Source organism: Misgurnus anguillicaudatus, chromosome 13 (assembly GCF_027580225.2).
Source record: "Misgurnus anguillicaudatus chromosome 13, ASM2758022v2, whole genome shotgun sequence".
In the NCBI taxonomy this organism is placed as follows: Eukaryota; Metazoa; Chordata; class Actinopteri; order Cypriniformes; family Cobitidae; genus Misgurnus; species Misgurnus anguillicaudatus.
In genome coordinates, this window is record NC_073349.2 from 5394572 (window position 1) to 5414419 (window position 19848).

The 19848-nt window shown below is 38.5% G+C and overlaps 2 protein-coding genes across 3 annotated transcripts; both read right to left on the minus strand.

Moving 5' to 3' along the window:
• Window positions 1–638: 638 nt before the first annotated feature.
• Window positions 639–8155, minus strand: tafazzin (tafazzin, phospholipid-lysophospholipid transacylase). The gene is made up of 11 exons (XM_055188685.2): window positions 8008–8155; window positions 7342–7481; window positions 7129–7257; window positions 6986–7031; window positions 5505–5590; window positions 4025–4105; window positions 3896–3937; window positions 3758–3820; window positions 2886–2938; window positions 1526–1603; window positions 639–1443 (listed from the first exon to the last, which is right to left on the minus strand). Exons 2-11 carry the CDS (start codon window positions 7448–7450, stop codon window positions 1342–1344), a joined length of 789 nt encoding a protein of 262 aa, XP_055044660.1. The 5' UTR covers window positions 7451–7481; window positions 8008–8155; the 3' UTR covers window positions 639–1341.
• Window positions 8156–10482: 2327 nt separating this feature from the next.
• On the minus strand, window positions 10483–19545 carry LOC129431519 (mitochondrial carnitine/acylcarnitine carrier protein). Of its 2 annotated transcripts, XM_055189454.2 has the most exons (10): window positions 19342–19545; window positions 18806–18933; window positions 18225–18299; window positions 17258–17385; window positions 17059–17149; window positions 13706–13823; window positions 13461–13533; window positions 13280–13389; window positions 11878–11999; window positions 10483–11688 (listed from the first exon to the last, which is right to left on the minus strand). In XM_055189454.2, the coding sequence occupies exons 2-10, from the start codon at window positions 18905–18907 to the stop codon at window positions 11626–11628; spliced, it is 882 nt and encodes a 293-aa protein (XP_055045429.2). In that variant the 5' UTR covers window positions 18908–18933; window positions 19342–19545; the 3' UTR covers window positions 10483–11625. The 2 variants fall into 2 exon arrangements, with proteins under 2 accessions (XP_055045429.2, XP_055045428.2); XM_055189453.2 differs by lacking the exon at window positions 19342–19545 and having other exon boundaries at window positions 10484–11688; window positions 18806–19305.
• Window positions 19546–19848: the final 303 nt, after the last annotated feature.

Genomic DNA, 19848 nt, shown 5'->3' on the forward strand with positions numbered 1-19848 from the left:
TAAGTAGTTTCTGCCTCTGGATTTGATTTATCCTACTGAAAAATCCAGCTAAGACCAGCATAAGCTGGTGAGCTGGTTTTATGGTCTCCCAGCTTGGTTTCAGTTGGTTTTGCTGGTGTAGCAGGCTGGTCTAGCTGTGTTTTTGGTCACTTTTTAAGATAGTCTAGACCAGCTGACCCACCAGCTTTGCCAGGCTGGGAGGACCAGCTTAAACCAGCTACTGCCACTTTAAACCAGCTACCAACATATGCTGGTCTTAGCTGGATTTTTCAGTAGGGATAGCTATATCCTATCGCAGTGGTTCCCAAACCTTTTCAGCGTGCGGCCCCCCAAAGAAAATTTGTGACAAAAAACTGTTCTAAAACTCAACATTTTAATAAAAAAAAAACATTAAACTATACCAAAAAGTAGTGCTTTTGGTTAGTAGCCTATTTTTTTAGGTTTAATTACACAGAATTATTGATAAACTTAGTATTTCATAAAATGTCATAAAACTGGGGCCCCCCTGGCATCATCTCGCGGCCCCCAGTTTGAAAACCACTGTCCTATCGAACCAAACCCCACGCACAGTTTATTTATCACTAGAATGTGTATAAATAAACTAAATATACATTAAATAAATTGACTTTTACACTATGTATTATGTACCATTTATTAAAATATGAGAATGTAGCTGCATTTCATCATTAAACCAATAATTAGACTTAATAGATAAAGGACAATTATCCCATTACTCATTAAACAGAGCTTCAAAAGAACATGCACCCATTAAAAAAGTACACGACTCCAGTGGGTAAATGTCTTCTGAAGTGAAACAATGGGTTTAAGTAAGAAACTTTCATTCTTCTAACTTTTTAAGTCATAAACAGTGTCATCTGTAACATTCATGCTGCAGCACATTTGTTGAGGGAGAGGTTTCATCAGGTTACAGCATACAAGATCAGCAAATCAATGAAATGTACTTCTGCATACATCTTTTAAATTAACATTTATGCATTTGTCAGACTCTGTTATATCGGTGATGACAAAAAAAGTATTTTACTAGTAAAATTGTTATCATTCTAACTGCAAATGCAAAAATCGATTGATTGTGCATCATGAAAACACAACATATTGTGCTTCACAGTCTGTAAGGCATTTCTAGTCAAAATTGACATTTTATCATATAAATCATTCATTCTCATCCACTTCCTCTTAGACATGATATCCAGAAGATAATCCCTCCTCAATGATCATTTATAATAACAACAGATTTCTGTTTTCCTTCTGCTCAAATCTTCTGTTCATGTTGAAATCATTAGGTTTCCTTCATTTCTCTGTTATGTCTTTATTCACAGATCTTCACGTGTAGCTCTTTATTCTCTGATGGAGAGACTCAGCTTGGTCTTTCAAACTGCAGAGTTCCTCTTGAATGAAGTCTGTCACTACTTTCCGCATTTCCATCTGAAGAGCACAGGTCTCAATTACAAGATCAAGCGTAAAACATCAAAACAAAACATTAAAACGTAACTTTCTGTTAGCGTACCGGACTCGAGTTTTCCGCTTTTAATCCATTTACCAGGTGTTTGACTGTAAACGGTTTTCCAACTAGGACGGTTACTTTCTGCAGAAAAGAGAAATACATTTAAAGGGAACAGATTTAAGACATTTTAGGAGGTAAAATAAATCGTTGGTGTCTCTAGAGTACATATGTGAAATTCTAGCTGAAAATACCATATAGATAATTTATTATAGAATGTAAAAAGTGCCACTTTGTAGGTGTTAGCCAAAATGTGTCATTTTTGTGTGTTTCCTTTTAAACACAAATGAGCTGATCTCTGCATTAAATGGCAGTGCCATGGTTGGATAGTGCAGATTAAGGGGCAATATTATCCCCTTCTGATGCTGCGTTTACACCAGCCGTGTTAAGTGCGAGTGATTTCAATGTTAAGTCAATGTGAAGACGCATTGATGCGCGTCTGGAGGTCTCGCGGCGCGAATGAGGCGTTTAGTGCAGCGCAGTACACGCGATTCCGCCTCTTCACGTGAATTGAGCGTCTGGCGCGGTACGCGCAAATGGTGCTTTTTGTGCATTTTGCGTTTGATGCGAATTTGCAGCTGACCCCTGAGTTGAAAAATTTGAACTTTGGTGGATTTTTGCGCCGCGTTAATCAGGAACCTGCTTGCTGCTGTGGCGGCAGCCCCGCCCGGAGTCACTCATTCAACACGGAGGAATGCATGATATTGTCCGTGAGCAGTCACCCGGAGCTATACGACACAAGTTCTTATTTCTATAGAGACAGGAATAAAAAGGACCTCGCTTGGAAGAGTGTCAGTGAGGACATTGGCCAACCTGGTAAGTTGTAAATACACATTTCACTTTTGAGTCTTGTGACGTTTATCGACCTGCTGTATTCTCGCCGTTTTTTTAAACTATTTTCCCCCTATAGTAAGGCGACCAAACACAAACCGGCAACTCTGTATCAACATCAGCCATCCTGCAAACAGACAACCGTATAGCACTTGCCCCTCCCACAAGAAGCGGATTTCGCCTCTGACACGCGTCAAATGTTGCTTTTTCCACGTGTCTACTTCGCTCTAGACGCGCGAATGTATTCAAAATGTCCAAGCGGCAAACTAGACGTGGTGGACGCAATTTTGACGCCTCAAACGCGGCTGGTGTGAACGCAGCATGACATCATAAGGGGAGCCAAATTTCAATGACCTATGTCTTAACATGCTTGCGGAAAATGGTTTACCAAAACTAAGTTACTGGGTTGATATTTTCCACATTTTCTAAGTTGATAGAAGCACCGGAGGCCCAATTATAGCACTTAAACATGGAAAAGGTAAGATTTACATGATATGTTCTCTTTAAAGTCTTCTATAAAAGTGCAGTATCTTACCTGTCCAACTCGAGGGATGTATGGAGTTGTATTTGGCAGGACATCGTTCATTCCTAAAAGTAATATATAGCAATATATTTACAGTTAAATAAACATTTTAAAGAGGCTTGAGACAAAGAATACTTTAAATAAAAATGAAGAATTATGTGTCATGTTAAACTCATCTGAACTTCTGTGTCTATTCAGCTCACATCTCACACTCTATGTAGAAATAAGTCTATAGACATAATGATGATATATCAATCATTCAGATGATTCACTGGGCAGACATGTGTTTCCTGTGAGCACAAGTGCGTTCATCTTTTGAAGCACAAAGCGCAAAAAAGACAAAAACCTAAAGACACCACTTTTCCCATATATTCTTCTATTCTTATATCCAATCTTGGTATCTCCAATTATTATTACTAATATTCATTCTTCTGTAAGAACAAAATATTGCAGGTTACACCAAATTTACCAGTAAATTTGTCCTTCGTCTTGTCATTTTACCAATTGTGCCAAGAGACTCCCGCAATCATGCCCACAACCTTATGCATGAGTTTCTAATCCGTGCTCTTAGATTTGTAAACTCCCTTCAGCTTTTGCAATCTGTACCTATAAATTCATAAATCGTGCCCATGCCCATACTTTCGCAATCCGTCTGCTCGGTTTTGCAAACTGTACCCCCTAATTTTGGAAATCTGTGCCAAATTTTTACTCAAAATTTTTGAATTGATTTACTGGTCTTGTTTACTGGTCAGATGACCTGCGGGGCTCTGTAAAAAATGAAGTTAAAGCAGCCAATAAGAGTCCAGTATAGATGTGAACTCCTTCAACAGTTTTCAAAAGTCATCTCATTGTGAAACCTGAAGAAGATAGTTGTATGTACTTGCCTATATGCCACATAGGTAAAATGATTGGGTGAAGAGAGCAGTCGGCAATCAAACGTCCAATTCCTGTAAAAACAACAACAATTAAAATAACTGACAACTATCATTACCTAGAAGACAGGTTATTGAGTTGAATCTTACCCCACTTCAGCCTTATGAACTCTCCAGTCATGTTTACTTTACCTGGGAAGAGAACATGTTTTGTTTGTATGTTATAGCACATAAAAAATATTACACAGAGTAAAAGCAGAAATGCTGTGCAGTGTTTACCCTCTGGAAAGATGTGCACCCAATCCCCACAATTCAGTCTGTCCAGGAGAAAATCCATTCCTTTCTGATACACACCATCTCCTGAAAACCACAGACAAATCAAAATGTTTAATTCGTCGAAGAAAATTTCTATTCGGAAAAAAAGTCTTTAAAGGAATAGTCTACTCATTTTCAATATTAAAATATGTTATTACCTTAACTAAGAATTGTTGATACATCCCTCTATATCATCTGTGCATGCACGTAAGCACTGGAGCGCGCTGCGACGCTTCGATAGCATTTAGCTTAGCCCCATTCATTCAATGGTACCAATCAGAGATAAAGTTAGAAGTGACCAAACACATCAACGTTTTTCCTATTTAAGACGAGTAGTTATACGAGCAAGTTTGGTGGTACAAAATAAAACGTAGCACTTTTCTAAGCGGATTTAAAAGAGGAACTATATTTTATGGCGTAATAGCACTTTTGGGAGTACTTCGACTCGGCGCAGTAACACCCTCCCTCTCCCATTATGAGAGTGAGAATGGGAAGCGGACTTTTCAGGCGAGTCGAAGTACTCCCAAAAGTGCTATTACGCCATAAAATATAGTTCCTCTTTTAAATCCGCTTAGAAAAGTGCTACGTTTTATTTTGTACCACCAAACTTGCTCGTATAACTACTCGTCTTAAATAGGAAAAACGTTGATGTGTTTGGTCACTTCTAACTTTATCTCTAAATGGTAGCATTGAATGAATGGGGCTAAGCTAAATGCTATCGAAGCGTCGCAGCGCGCTCCAGCGCTTACGTGCACACAGATGATAGAGGGCTGTATCAACAATTCTTAGTTAAGGTAATAACATATTTTAATATTGAAAATGAGTAGACTATTCCTTTAACATTATAACCTTAACATTTTAACATCTTTAACCTTATTTACACACCAGTGTTTTCCAAAAAGGTTGGTGGTCATATTATTTGTTAGATGTTTAGATTAAACAAAAATTAATAAAAGCTTACATTATATTGAAAACATTAAGCAATGTGTATAATCAAACAAACAAAAAATACAAAACAAAAGCTTATGTGAAAACAACCCAAATAAACCCCTGTGGTTATCATGCTTATGTTGTTTCACACAGATTATTATATAAGAACAGATATAAGACTGGCCGTAGAGAAAGACACTTTGCGAAGATAATTGCTGATTAAATATTTGACTAGTTAAACACTTGTTGAATGGCTAACACATGCTATTTCTAATTAGCCTTATACAATCAAAGAAATTAGCTACATGTCAAATCCTTAATTCATCTGTAAGGTGTCTTTCACCACATCAGTGACCAAAACTATCATGTGTACATTCACCTTCAGTATATGTAATGTTCAATCTTTTTGATCTGTTAATAATAATGTTTTGCTTTCTCCATGCAGGCTGTTAAACTGTGAAAACAGAACAAACAGTTGAGCTAAGATATAAAGAGTGGCATTATGTGATCTTACCTCTAACCACAGGCACACATTTTCCTCTGCTGAAGAAGCTGGAATAAAACTTATTTGTAAAACAGATATCAGACGCAGCAGGAGCCCTGAACACACCCAGAGAAAACAACATGAAGTTCATCTGACAAGAGTTTCACATCATTATCTAGATTCACTCATACAGCCTGACTCACTCACTCGAATCGCTCACTCACTCACTCATTTGCACACTTACTCACCCACCCGACTTACTCGCACATTCACTCACTCGCACACTCACTCACCGACTTAATCGCACACTCACTCGCACACTAACTCACAAACTTACTCGTTCGCACACTCGCTTACTCGGACGCTCGCACACTCGCTCGCACACTCACTCGCACACTCACTCGCACACTCACTCACCCAACTCACTCACCCAACTCAATCGCACACTCACTCACCCGACTCAATCGCACACTCACTCACAAACTTACTCACTCGAACACTCACTCGCTAGCACACTCACAAACTCACTCACCCGACTCAATCGCACACTCACTTACCCAACTCACTTGCACACTCACAAACTCACTCACTCGCTCGCAAACTCACTCACTCACTCGCTCGCACACTCACTCACAAACTCACTCACCCGACTCAATCGCACATTCACTCACCCGACTCAATCGCACACTCACTCGCACACTAACTCACAAACTTACTCACTCACAAACTTACTCGTTCGCACTCTCGCTTACTCGCACGCTCACACACTCGCTCGCACACTCACTCGCACACTCACTCACCCGACTCAATCGCACACTCACTCGCACACTAACTCACAAACTTACTCACTCACAAACTTACTCGTACGCACTCTCGCTAACTCGGACGCTCGCACACTCGCTCGCACACTCGCTCACCCAACTCAATCGCACACTCACTCACCCGACTCAATCGCACATTCACTCGCACACTCACTCACAAACTTACTCACTCACTTGCACACTCACTCACAAACTTACTCGCTCGCACACTCACTCGCTCGCACCCTCACTCGCTCGCACACTCACTCGCTCGCACACTCGCTAACACACTCACAAACTCACTCAAACACTCACTTGCACACTCACTCACCCGACTCACTTGCACACTCACTCACTCGCTCGCACACTCACTCACAAACTCGCTCGCACACTCACTCACAAACGTACTCCCTCACACACTCACTCGCTCGCACACTCACAAACCCACTCAAACACTCACTAGCAAAGTCACTCACCCGACTCATTCGCACACTCACTTGCACACTCACTCAACCGACTCACTTGCACACTCACTAACTCACTCACTCGCTCGCACACTCACTCACAAACTCGCTCACAGACTCACTCACAAACTCACTCACTTGCACACTCACCGTACACTCACAAACTCACTCGCACACTCACTAACACAGACTGACTGACTCAGTCACTCACTCACACAGACTTACTCACTCACAACAACTCCCTCACCATCTCATTCTGTTAAAGGCCCAGAGCTGACGGAGCTTCAGGACTCCTAAAGTCAGAAGTACAAATACACACACACATATAACCCTTCAATATACCATTCAAAAGAGAAATTACTTTATTAGTCGGACACATACATAACCTACCCCAAATGTGTGGATCGTCCATACAGGACTGATGATTAGATAAGGTGATGAGAGGCGTGTCCCGGGGACGCTCGTCCACCAAATTGAGCAAAACATCCCGATTGTGCACTATTACAGAGTTAAAATGCTCTACAGAGAGATAAAGTCAGAGTTAGACGCTCTCGTTTATATCGCTAAATTTACATTAGAGATGAGGAGAAACAACAGACTCACTGGTCCACAGGTAACTGTATGATCCCACCATCCCCATGATCAGACGACTGGATATCCTCCAGCCCAGACGGGGGCATTGTGGGAAAGGCCAGGTCACCTCCAAGGGCATTCTTCACCTCACGAGGCATTCATCCACAGCACTGACAACACATGAATTCAAGCTCTCTTACACATATGATAGTCAAAGTCAGTTTATTTATTTCTGCTATATGTACAAGACATACAGATGACTGACATTACGTTTCCCTCAGACTCATAGTGTAAGACACACACAACATAGCAAGACAAAAGATAGAATAGAAGAATAATGTACACAATGTATGTGATGTAAGTTATGTGTGTGATGCAATTTAACGGTTTTTGTTTTACTCCACTTATAGATCACATGTAAAACATAGTAATTCAATATGTAGTTGGCTTTGTAAAACTGACTTCAGTTAGTCAAACATCTCGAGTAATTCTTGTTAGTGTCTAATTAAATTCCGCCGAACATGAGAGTGTAAAACTCTCTCGCTGTACGCATGCGTATTAAAAGGTCAAAAGCGTAATGACCACTACTATTACATTTGAGCTTATTTAGTTAGGCAAAGTTTTTCGTTATTTTCAGCTTTTATGTTAAGAAATACAGTATTGCTGTATTGTGAGGATAATGTTCGTGTGTCCCACCTTCCGTCCAGCCAGCTGATAAAAGCGGAATTGCAGCGCTACCGGAAGTACAACACTTCACGAACAATGCATGCTGGGAGTTGTAGTTATATGGATAATTCCAAACAGAAGTCAGCATCCCTTTGGCCAAAACTATCTTGATGTGTAGACGGAGTTGGGCAATATGTGTCTCATACTTTGGCCGATTAAAATACACTCGAGCAAAATACAGCAGAGCAATGAAAAGAAATGCCATTTTCTCTTTATTTGGAGCGACTGCTTGTTGTCATCCTTCACATTCAGCACTGAGCACGTTCATGTACAACGAGTAACGTTAAAGGGATAGTTTACCTTAAAATGAAATTTCTGTCATCATTTACTCATCCTCATGTTATTCTAAACCTGTATGAATTTCTTTTTTCTGATGAACACAAAAGAAGATATTTTGATAAATGATGTAAACACACAGCAGATAGTGACCATTGACTCCATAGTAGGAATAAAATAATATGATAGAATTTATGGGTACCCTTAACTGTGCTTACCATCATTTATCAAAATATTTTCTTCATCATTTATAACAATACTTCCAAAAAAAATGTCCTACTATAGAAGTCAACGGTCACTATCTGCTGTGTGTTTACCACAATTACTCAAAATATCTTCTTTTTTTGTTGTTAACCCTGTATTAACAATAATAAATACATACTTAATTTAAAATAATAATTACTATATTAATATGATTTTGTATAAAATATATGATTGATTTTTAAACACATTGTGTGTCATACAGTGGCAAAAAGTCACATGTCTGTCAGTGCTGTCAAAAGTGCCTTGTACAACAGTGGTGATCAGACCTTTTCTAAGTTTCGTTTAGCCCTTATGAAAATTAACCATGGTTTTACTACAGTTAAAATAAAAAATAAACATGTTTTTTTAAACAATCATTACATGAAAAAACCATGGTAACTAGACTTTTACCACACAAAAAACATGGTTCTTTTTCGTAAGGGAGGGATGGCACTGTCTCAATAAACATGGATGTTGTTTCAACCCTAACATGGACCATCTGCATCATTAACCCTAACCTGAGGGTGAAGTATCCAAACTTCTCTTTGACCACTGTATATTAACTTAGATTACAGAAAACATTTACCACTAAGAACACACAACATGAGATCACAAATCTTACAGATTGCTTCATAATCATTTAACAGCTTGGTTATTTGTCACAAAAACTTCATTCGTTTTGTCAAGTCAGCATCATTGTTATGTTTAATTAGCAGAGGAGAACTGGTCAACTACAAACAAATTACAGTAAGTAACAAAATATATTGAATTATGAAGATGGGCACCTCCTCTGCACACTCTTGAGAACAGTCTCTTTGTTAAACGTGATGAGGATAAAGGGATTTGGAGGTGAGGTTTCCCATCAGGTGAACACAAAGGAATTTGACATCCTTGATGATTTCCACAGAGCGGAGAGTGCTTGTTTTATCTTGTAGGGTCAGCAATCATTTCTTTAGGTTTGTCCACATTCAAGGAGTCTGCATAAGTCCGTTGAGTCTCTGAATCTCCTTTCAAGACCATGTCATCAGGAACTATGTGGTTGGAGATATGTGTTGAGGCATAGTTGTGAGTGGGCCGAGCACACAGCCCTGCGGGTCTCAACAGTGCTTTCCCTGATAGCACACAAACATCTCGAAGACGTCTATTTGATGTCTGCGTTTACATCTGCAAGACGTATTATTTAGATTGTTTGCTCATCTGCAATACGTCTCTGAGATGTTTCCTAAAAGATGTCATATAGACATATTGAAGACATCTGCAAGACGTTTTTGATTTAGAATGTATGTAAAGCAGCTCTTTCTAAGACCTTTATAAGACGTTTTTACACACCAGATGTATTCCAGATCTCCAGATCTTTACCAGACATCTTGCAGACGTACCTGTGCTATCTGGGTTGGTCATCATGGGTGTGTAGGAGTACATGTAGCCTATGGTCAGGGAGATGCTTGTAACTCACTGTGGTGCCGATTTACTGCGACACACATGCTCAATGTTTATTACTATTGTTAAAAAAAGGCTTTGTAATCTTTTCTTTTTAAAAATGACAGCATAGTAAGCTGACATGATTGTAATCTTCAGAGTAACAATCAAACTCCTTGGCGGCTTTTTCTAATACATTATCATATACATTATTCATTAAAGGGATGGTTCACCCAAAAATGAAAATTCTGTCATCATTCACTCACCCCCATTTTGTGACAAACCTGTATACATCTCCCTGTTAGGATGAACATGAAGGAAGATATTTTGAGAAATGCCTGCAACCAAACCATCCGTGGACCCCATTCACCTCCACAGTAGAAAAAAAGAATACCATGGAAGTAAATGGGGTCCACCAACAGCCTGCCCAAAAACATCTCTCAAAATATCCTCCTTCATGCCCATCAGAACAAAGACACTCATACAGGTTTGTAACAATGTGAGAGTGAGCAAATGATGACAGAATCTTCATCTTGGGTGAACCATCCCTGTAACATTATTTGAATAAATCCTATAGTTTCCCATCAGTTTGTATGGAATTGCTTTAAACCTTTAAACAACAGGTTTGCCGTAACTACAATAACTGTATTGGAGACAGATAAATCTTTAAATTAAAGCAAATCATCCATCAGTTGCTCTTTGTTTTGTCACTGGTGCAATAATAGCAGCATGGAATTTCCATCTTATATTATAACACATGATTTTTCAATTATCACTAGTTAAAGCAGTGATTCTCAAACTTTTTGGTGTGCCCCCCCCACTTGTGCAGGGTGCATCCCTTCGCCCCCCCAAAAAAATCATGACATAAAACAATCTCAAACTTTGAAAATGATACAATGTAGTGCTGTTGGTTAGTAGCTTTCATTTTCTGAGGTATAATTACACCATATATATTGGGTCCCCATGGCACCATCTAACCCCCCCCCCCCCTCCAAGTTTGAGAACCACTGAGTTAAGGTAACTTCTTAAAAAGTAACAGACGTTATTGCAAACCTTTTTTTACAATTACATCTAGTGATGCACCGATGTATCGGCCACCGATATTTATCGGCCGATTTTTGATGAATTTGAAACATCGGCATATCGGCAATAGCACGAGAAAGGCCGATACCGATTGTTTATTAATTAACTGCATAAAGAAATCCATTATATGTAAAAAAAAAGAGTTAAAGTTGTTAATAAAGTAAATGAAAAAAAATCATCTTTGAAGGTTGTTGTGCTGTCTTATTATATTTGTTTTAGCTTAATTGGTGCCTCTCTTATTATGTTGGTCAGTTAAATGTTAATTAGATCCAATCCATGTTCAGTAAAAATAATTTGATGCAGAAATAAACTAGCTAATAGACCAACTGTATAGTTTTGTATACAAGTGTTTAATATCGGCATCGGTATTGGCCAGAAGTTGTCTGTTTAAATCGGAATCAAAAAAATCCTATCGGTGCATCCCTAATTACATCCTTTGTATAATAATGTTTTGACACATAATTCTGTCACCTTGTGTTGAGTTATACATAGAAAGATTAAAGTCACATCCATAGAAAACCATTCTGAACTAAAACACCAATAAACACATAAGTTGCCATCTGGAAATTAGTAATGTGGAGCAATAAAGCTGAAACACTTCAATGTAAACTCATAACCCAGAAAACAGGCCTGAAAGCAGAAGAAACACAAAGCATCAACACATTTGATCATTTCAGCATTAAATATTTTACCCAAGTAATTAGCCATACTGTTCAGAAGATGTGTATATAGTTTATATCTCTCTGTGGGTGCATACGTTACATATTTAGGTAAACTTTTCCTTTAATGTGTTGCCAATGTCAATGTATATTTACTCACGGCATTGGCGGGAAATGCTCGTAACATGACAGCGCTCAGTCCTTTATAGAGACCCCTTGGACCTTCGTTTCGTAAGAGAGTTCGTAACACATCTACTAAACCCTTGTAATGTCCATCAGCAGCTGCAGGACAGAGTCACAACAGTGAGTCGTGTGGAACATTTGTTACATTTTTCGTATACAAATCAAATAAGAAACAAATTGTCGCTGTCAGCAAAAACCTCATATCTCCCTATTTCATCATTATTTATAAGTCACCCTTTGCTGCTATCTGTAGGATTTATAAATATTTAACAAAATGAAGAGTATTAAAAAGAGCTTGTGACTAAGTAATTCCACCCTGCTTCTTTTGTAAATGAAGTTCAGCACACATGTCTCTGCCATAAATGTGTGGTCTCTGCATATTTTTAATATATGAGCTCAGATGCAAAACCCTCTAAGTGCATCAAACATCACTCTAAAAATGGCTGGGTTATTTTTGACCCATAATGGGTAAATATTGGACAATATTGACCCAATGCTGGATTATTATACCCCATAGTTGCATAACAACAACCCAACATTGGGTCATTTTAACCCAGCATGTGTTCTGTCCAATATTTACACATTATGTTTAAAAATAACCCAGCCATTTTAAGAGTGATGTTTTCTTGCAAATTAGCATTTTTTATTTGACTCTTAAATAATGGATTTTGGAACAATGGAACAAAGCAGTATTTCTGAATGACCTGAGGGCAAGATTAAGCAGATTTCAGGCAGAGATGTTTTTGATAAAAGTATAATACATGCCGAGAGCATTCAGTTAATATCATTATCTAATTTTTGACAGAGGTAGCATTTGGCAGCTTTTGCATCTTGCATATTTACAGCGGGGAAAACAAGTATTTGACACATCAGCATTTTTATCAGTAAGGGGATTTCTAAGTGGGCTATTGATACAAAATTTCCACTAGATATAGTGTGTGTGTGTGTGTGTGTTTGTAAGGGGACCTGCCGTGTGTGTAAATGTCTCATTCTAAAGTAATTTTAGCAAAAAATGCATTCTAATTGCATTTTTGTCAAGAGATCCATCTAAAATTTACACAATGAACCTTTATAATACTGTGATTATTCTCGTAAACACTCTGTCGAGTGAATTCAGACACTTGAGCTCGCCCGAAGCGCTACAGTGTGGTCACTTTTATCCACAGAGATACAAGAAAAGGAAACGATTAGCTGTCAGTGTACATCGGTTGTACTCTTATTATTGTGGTGCATTGTGTGGTTGAATGAGTGCACTTAGTAATGTCCACTATGATTTTGGACACCACTAAAAATGAATGTTCCCTCAAGTAGAGCACTATTTAAAGGCATAGGGGCCTATTTCGGACACAGCCAATGAATGACATGCGTGAGTTTCGTACCTGTTTGGTATTTTGACTTCAGTACATCTGCAGGCAATGCAACCAGCCAGTTTAAAACTCCAGCGACCCCACCTGCCAGGAGAACTCTCCATGTGCTCAGCTGAGAAACACTAGACATTAAGGAAAATAATATTAAACCTTAATCCTCACATTAAAATTATTATTTACTAGTGACACTTACCTCTGTCCTTCAGAGGTTAGAGCTTTTTTAAGGTACTCGTAGGTTAGAAAGTATAAACCATTTGAAGGCACATCTAAACACCAAAAGAAAGAAAAACTGATGTTAGTGATTATCGCATTTAACTTTTAAAAAAAAGTATTCGTTATTATGAAATACTTTCTGAATGTTAATTGGTTAATACAGCCATTCACAATGTGCTAACAGATGTTCTCTCTCTCTCTCTCTCTCTCTCTCTCTCTACACACCTCTGATTAGAGTCAGTACAGTGCCCTTGTAAACACTGCATATTCCCTGTTGCTTATATAATTTAAGTACACAGTCAACAGGTCCAGCATACTTGATCTGACCAGCTGAGGACTGGATCTAAAACACAAATGCAATACACAAATATTATGTAAAGTTCAATACATCACATAAAAATGATCTCATAAAGGCTTTCAGGTAACACTTTATTTTACAGTGTCTTTGTTACAAATGTTACATGTAATTATTATAGTAAAAACAGTTATACATAATTACATGCAACTAATCCTAAACCAAACCCTAATCCTAACCCCAACCCCATAATAAGTACATGTTGTTTGATGATTATAACTTAGTACTTAAATATATAATTAAACTGTAACAGTGACGATGTAAAATAAAGTGTAACCGGCTTTCATACTGCGCTTAATCACACCGCTTTTATCTTCATTCTGAACCCCGCTTTTAACTCTAGGTTAAGGAGCATTTCAAACTTGTAATTTGGCGTTATCCATGAAATTAACCCAGGTTTTTGAAACCCTGCTCGGAAGCAGTGCCAAACGCATGCAGTGTGAAACGAAACGAGGTTAGAATGTAATGACTCAATCCTTAGCAATGGACAGCCAATCAGAAACTAAAGAGCATGTAGCTCATATCATGAGCTGTGTTCTGAAAAAAACTAAATTTGAGTAAATAGACATCCCAGGATGGAACAACCAAGAGAGATTTATGCTTCCAACTGTTCTGTCACTGATGTGGAAGTGCGAGACAAGCGATTATTTTAAGTGACAGCATGCTATTTTAATTCAGTCAGTTTGAGCTTTTTATCCAATCATGACTGTTGACTGCAAATATGCAAATAAACATGTTAACCAAGAGTTTAAGAATGCACAGTGTAAAATGTCAGATTATGAATACCCAGGATTATCTTTTAACCCCTTTTTAAGTATGAACAGTGTAAAATGTGAAAAAGATAACCCAGGATGACATAAACCCAGGGTTTAGAATAACCCGGGGTTAACTATTTACAGTGTGAAAGCCCTATATTGTACTCATGCCATGCCTGATACAGCATGTACTAGAATGTGATTTAAACTTTTTAGAGAGCGTGTAAGAAATCTCATGTGCATTACCAACTATGAGCTTCAAATTCTCAAAGGGTTTGCACACCAGATGGGAAGCGCAGCGTATTAACCATAAAAAATATTGTTTATGGTTTTTTAAGTGGATAAAAATGAGAACTATATTGTATGGCGGAAGAGCACTTAGTTTGCAGCACTTTGACCTCATCACTCCTGACTACTCCCCCTCTTGCTCAAACTTCCGTCAATATTACCGCACCCGTGTAGCCTGGGTTTCCCCATGCTGCCTTGCCCACAAATTTATTCAGGCTGCAAGTGTAGCATGGAAACTATTGACCAATTTTGGCCCTGAAATAGGGAACCAATCACAGAACGGGGAGAAGGCAGCATCACTATGACGACGTCTATGCGACACACTGAAGCAGTTTTGTTTATCCAACATGGCAGCAGACGCGAAGTTACTTTTCAATGCCGCCTTACATAGTGTTCGAAGTAGTTTTGAACGCACGTTTATTTAAAAAAAAGCAACTTTTGGCGTTAAACAATTTCATATCCAAGAAGGATGTTTGTATATGGCAAGACATGTTAGCCACTGAGTTTTATAGGACCAACCTGCTAGGCATCGTCGTCGACGAAGTACAATTAACTGATAAGTGGTATTTATTATTAATATCATATTGTCATTATGCCTGTACTGTGGTTGTCACAGTGCCACTAACATGTGTTGCTTTTCAATACAATATACTGCTATAGTTGCATACCTTTCAGCTGTGTGCACACGCACCGATAAAAGTTGTTTACGTTTGAATTTATGTCGCTCTACATACGTCATCTGGTATAATTGAAACGATTGGCTATGAGCTACGTACAGACACATTTGATAGACATTCGTAGTGCCCAATTAACGGCTTTGGGCATTCGTAAACCACGCCTCAAATACAAGAAAATGAGCATATGGCTATGAGCCAGGCTAACACCTGAGGTTGAAGTGCTGCAAATTAAAGGAATAGTCTACTCATTTTCAATATTAAAATATATTATTACCTTAACTAAGAATTGTTGATACATCCCTCTATCATCTGTGTCCGTGCACGTAAGCGCTGGAGCGCGCTGCGACGCTTCGATAGCATTTAGCTTAGCCCTATTCATTCAATGCTACCATTTAGAGATAAAGTTAGAAGTGACCAAACACATCAACGTTTTTCCTATTTAAGACGAGTAGTTATACGAGCAAGTTTGGTGGTACAAAATAAAACGTAGCGCTTTTCTAAGCGGATTTAAAAGAGGAACTATGGCGTAATAGCACTTTTGGGAGTACTTCGACTCGCCTGAAAAGTCCGCTCCCCTTCTCACTCTCATAATGGGAGAGGGAGGGTGTTACTGCGCCGAGTCGAAGTACTCCCAAAAGTGCTATTACGCCATAAAATATAGTTCCTCTTTTAAATTCGCTTAGAAAAGCGCTACGTTTTATTTTGTACCACCAAACTTGCTCGTATAACTACTCGTCTTAAATAGGAAAAACGTTGATGTGTTTGGTCACTTCTAACTTTATCTCTAAATGGTACCATTGAATGAATAGGGCTAAGCTAAATGCTATCGAAGCGTCGCAGCGCGCTCCAGCGCTTACGTGCACGCACACAGATGATAGAGGGATGTATCAAAAATTCTTAGTTAAGGTAATAACATATTTGAATATTGAAAATGAGTAGACTATTCATTTAAGTGCTCTTCCGCCATACAATATAGTTCTCATTTTTTATCAGCTTAAAAAACCTGCCACATTTTATCTTTTGCCGCCACTCGTGTAACTACTCATGTACCAGTCTTTAAATAGGGAAAACATGGAAGTGTTTGGTGGCTTCTGAATTAATCTTTGTTTGGATCCTAAGGAATGAATGGGCCTAGACTAAATGCTAACACATTCACAACGAGCTGTACAAAATTAAGTGCAAGCATTGAATAATGATAGGTATGTATTAATTTGTCTAAGCTGAGGTGAAAACATAGTAAAATTTTGAAAAACTGTGGTGTTTTCCTTTAACAAATATAACCTTATTGTAAAGTGTTACTATATTTTTTTGTAATGGCATTGACTGTAAGCCGAAAATCTCAGGCAAAGTTGAACTCATTTAATGACCTATATGTAGTCTGCAATATATCATGTTTGTGCCAAAACATGAATTATTGTATTTCTCTGTTAAAAATGGCAAGTCCTTGCTTTAAATGTGTCTATGCATGTGCACTAGGAGGATTTAAATGTACTGTGTAATGACCTGCAGTAAACACTTGATTCTTTCTCCCGGAGCCACGATCACAGTGGTGAAGACTCCAGCCAGCATCCCTGACAGGTAGATCTGTGTGTACCTGCCATCATTTACAATAAAGCCACATTTAAGAGGATTAGAAGCATATGTCTATACAAAAACTGTACCGGCACGTACATGAAAACACTCACAACATTACTGTACTAACGTGAGTGGGATGGTGGGGTCACTCTGCAGGAAGTCTTTTCCAAGCCCAAAGCCAAAGAAATTCATCGCCATCATTGGGGTCACACCAGCTAGTGGAGCACCCATCCCTTTATATAAGCCAAATATTCCCTGGAGTCATTAAAGAAGTAGATGTGATTGGAAAAAACATCAGAGAGAGACGGACTATGAAGACAAGCTTGTGTCATTCTGATCAATTGTGTGTCCTTACTGAAGACCAGCATAAGCTGGTAGCTGGTTTTAGCTGGTTTAAGGTGGCACTAGCTGGTTTACGCTGGTCCTCCCAGCCTGACAAAGCTGGTCATGCTGGTGGGTTAGCTGGTCTTCTAGCCGGACCAGCTAAGTCCAGCTAGACCAGCTTAAAAAGTGACCAAAATCTTCCTACACCAGCAAAACCAGCTATAACCAAGCTGGGAGACCAGCTAAAACCAGCTCACCAGCTTATGCTGGTCTTAGCTGGATTTTTCAGTAGGGGTGTTATGGTGCTTAGGCAGTTTGTGGTACTATTAAATCTAAGTGAACAAAGGGACAAAGTCAATAAAAAGACAAAGTCTTGTTTTTACCTTATTAAAGATTACATGAGCAGATGAAGAAATATCTGTGTCAACTTAAGGTAAAGTTTGGGTCATAAAGGAAAACCAGATGTGGATCACAGAATCAGCTGTAATTTGCAAATGTCTTATATCATCATATATCAAAGTACTAAAACGAATCAAAGGAATCTTTATATTAAAGGTGCTGTAGGCCATTCAGTAACTTTTTTAGACTTTGACACTGAATTAGACCACTCCCACCCTCCACAAACATCATGTGAAATGATTGACAGGCAGAGTGTGTTTCTGATTGGTTAAAAAGTGTGAGTTCCTCCCCTGAGTCTTCTCATTGATATCTGACTGTTGGAGTATTTTTTAGAAATGTGTCTACAGGAGTTTAAAGAGTGCTTCAATCACCTCTTTAGACAGAGTTTTTCGGAGGCAGTCGTATGTTCCTCTGTAGAGAACAGAATGTTGTGTTTGTAGACGGACCTGTGATAACACAAACAGGAGTTAAGAGACACACATTGATCTCTGCGGATGTGTGAGATAAAGCACATGTCTGTAGTTTGTGGATAAGTTATCAGTATAGTCACACAAAAGCCAGATGAACAGAGCTGGAGTCCGGTGTCATCATCTTATTTAATGTAGTGTTCTCAAAATATCAACCACACATGAACGAAATAGATGTTAAACATTGTCTTTTACAAAAAATAAACGGAATAATGTTAAAACTCTTGACTATGACTCTTTATCTTTTATAAGTGTTTTGGAATAACACTTTTAAAGTAGCAGTCTGGGTATTGTTTAGCTTGTAAAATAAAAATATAAAACACAAACCAATGCAAATATAAAATAAAAAAATAAAAAACAATGCAAATGATAGTAATCCCAGACAATGACACATCTAAGAGTGAATTTTTATTTGACTATGTCGACTTTACGTTGTTATTGTCATGGATTTAAGTTTTACACAGCACTGTCTTTTTAAGTTTTACCTTAATAGTGTCCAGTGGGTGTCCAGCAAATAGGAGACAGACACCACCAACCCCTCCAGCCACAAAGTTCTTCAGAGGAGAAACTCTTTTCTCTCCAGTCATCTTTAGGCTCTGTACTACACTACATACTGAAGAAAACTTTACATTATCTCCTCACAAACCATTAGCTCTGAGTCTCAGTGGACTTTTAACCATAATTTCACGAAGTTTACCCATTCATTCAGTCTGATACCGTCCCCTCGTGGTCATTATAATGCATTGCACAGAACATCGCGTGTTTTAGCCAAAGTTGCTTTTGTAACCCGCTGTAATAATTCAAAAGAATGCAGTGCATTTTGTATAAAACTGACAGGTCAAGTATGGAACGCATACTCGAAATGTAACCTCTGCAATTAACCCATCCCAGTGAGTAGTAGACAAGACCTTCTGGCCCAGAGACTCCAACCGGGAACTCTCGGGTTACAAACCCAACCCTTTAACCACTAGACTATGACTTTAATTTTACTGGCAATCTTTATACTGATCGGATTACTTACTGTTATTTGTTTTGTTTCATATTTAGTTTATTCAGTTAGAAAGACATATCGTATGTTTGTAGCAATGGTGAAATTCCAATTGATTGAAGCGCACACAGTGGCCGCTTCTCAATCTGAAGGCGGTAGCCTCCGGAGGTCGCATTTGCAGGCTGCATACGTCATCAAGCCTGGTTTATTTCAGTTAATTGAGCAAACATTTGCAAGCCATACGCGTATTACAACAATTTACGATAAATTGTGAATAACAGTCAACTTTATAATATTTTTAATAAATATTAACATTAAGTCTTTATGACGTATGCAGCCTACAAATGCGACCTCTGGAGGACGTAGCCTTCGGTTTGGGAAACGGCCAGTGTCAGGACGCAAATGGTCTTGACGAATCGCAGCAACGGACCACAGCGCTCAGTGCGCGTCTTTTTTTTTTACAGTCTATGCTTTTATTATGTGTATTATTAAATATTTCCAATTTTTCAAATTAAAGGTATTTTCATGACATAAGTGTGT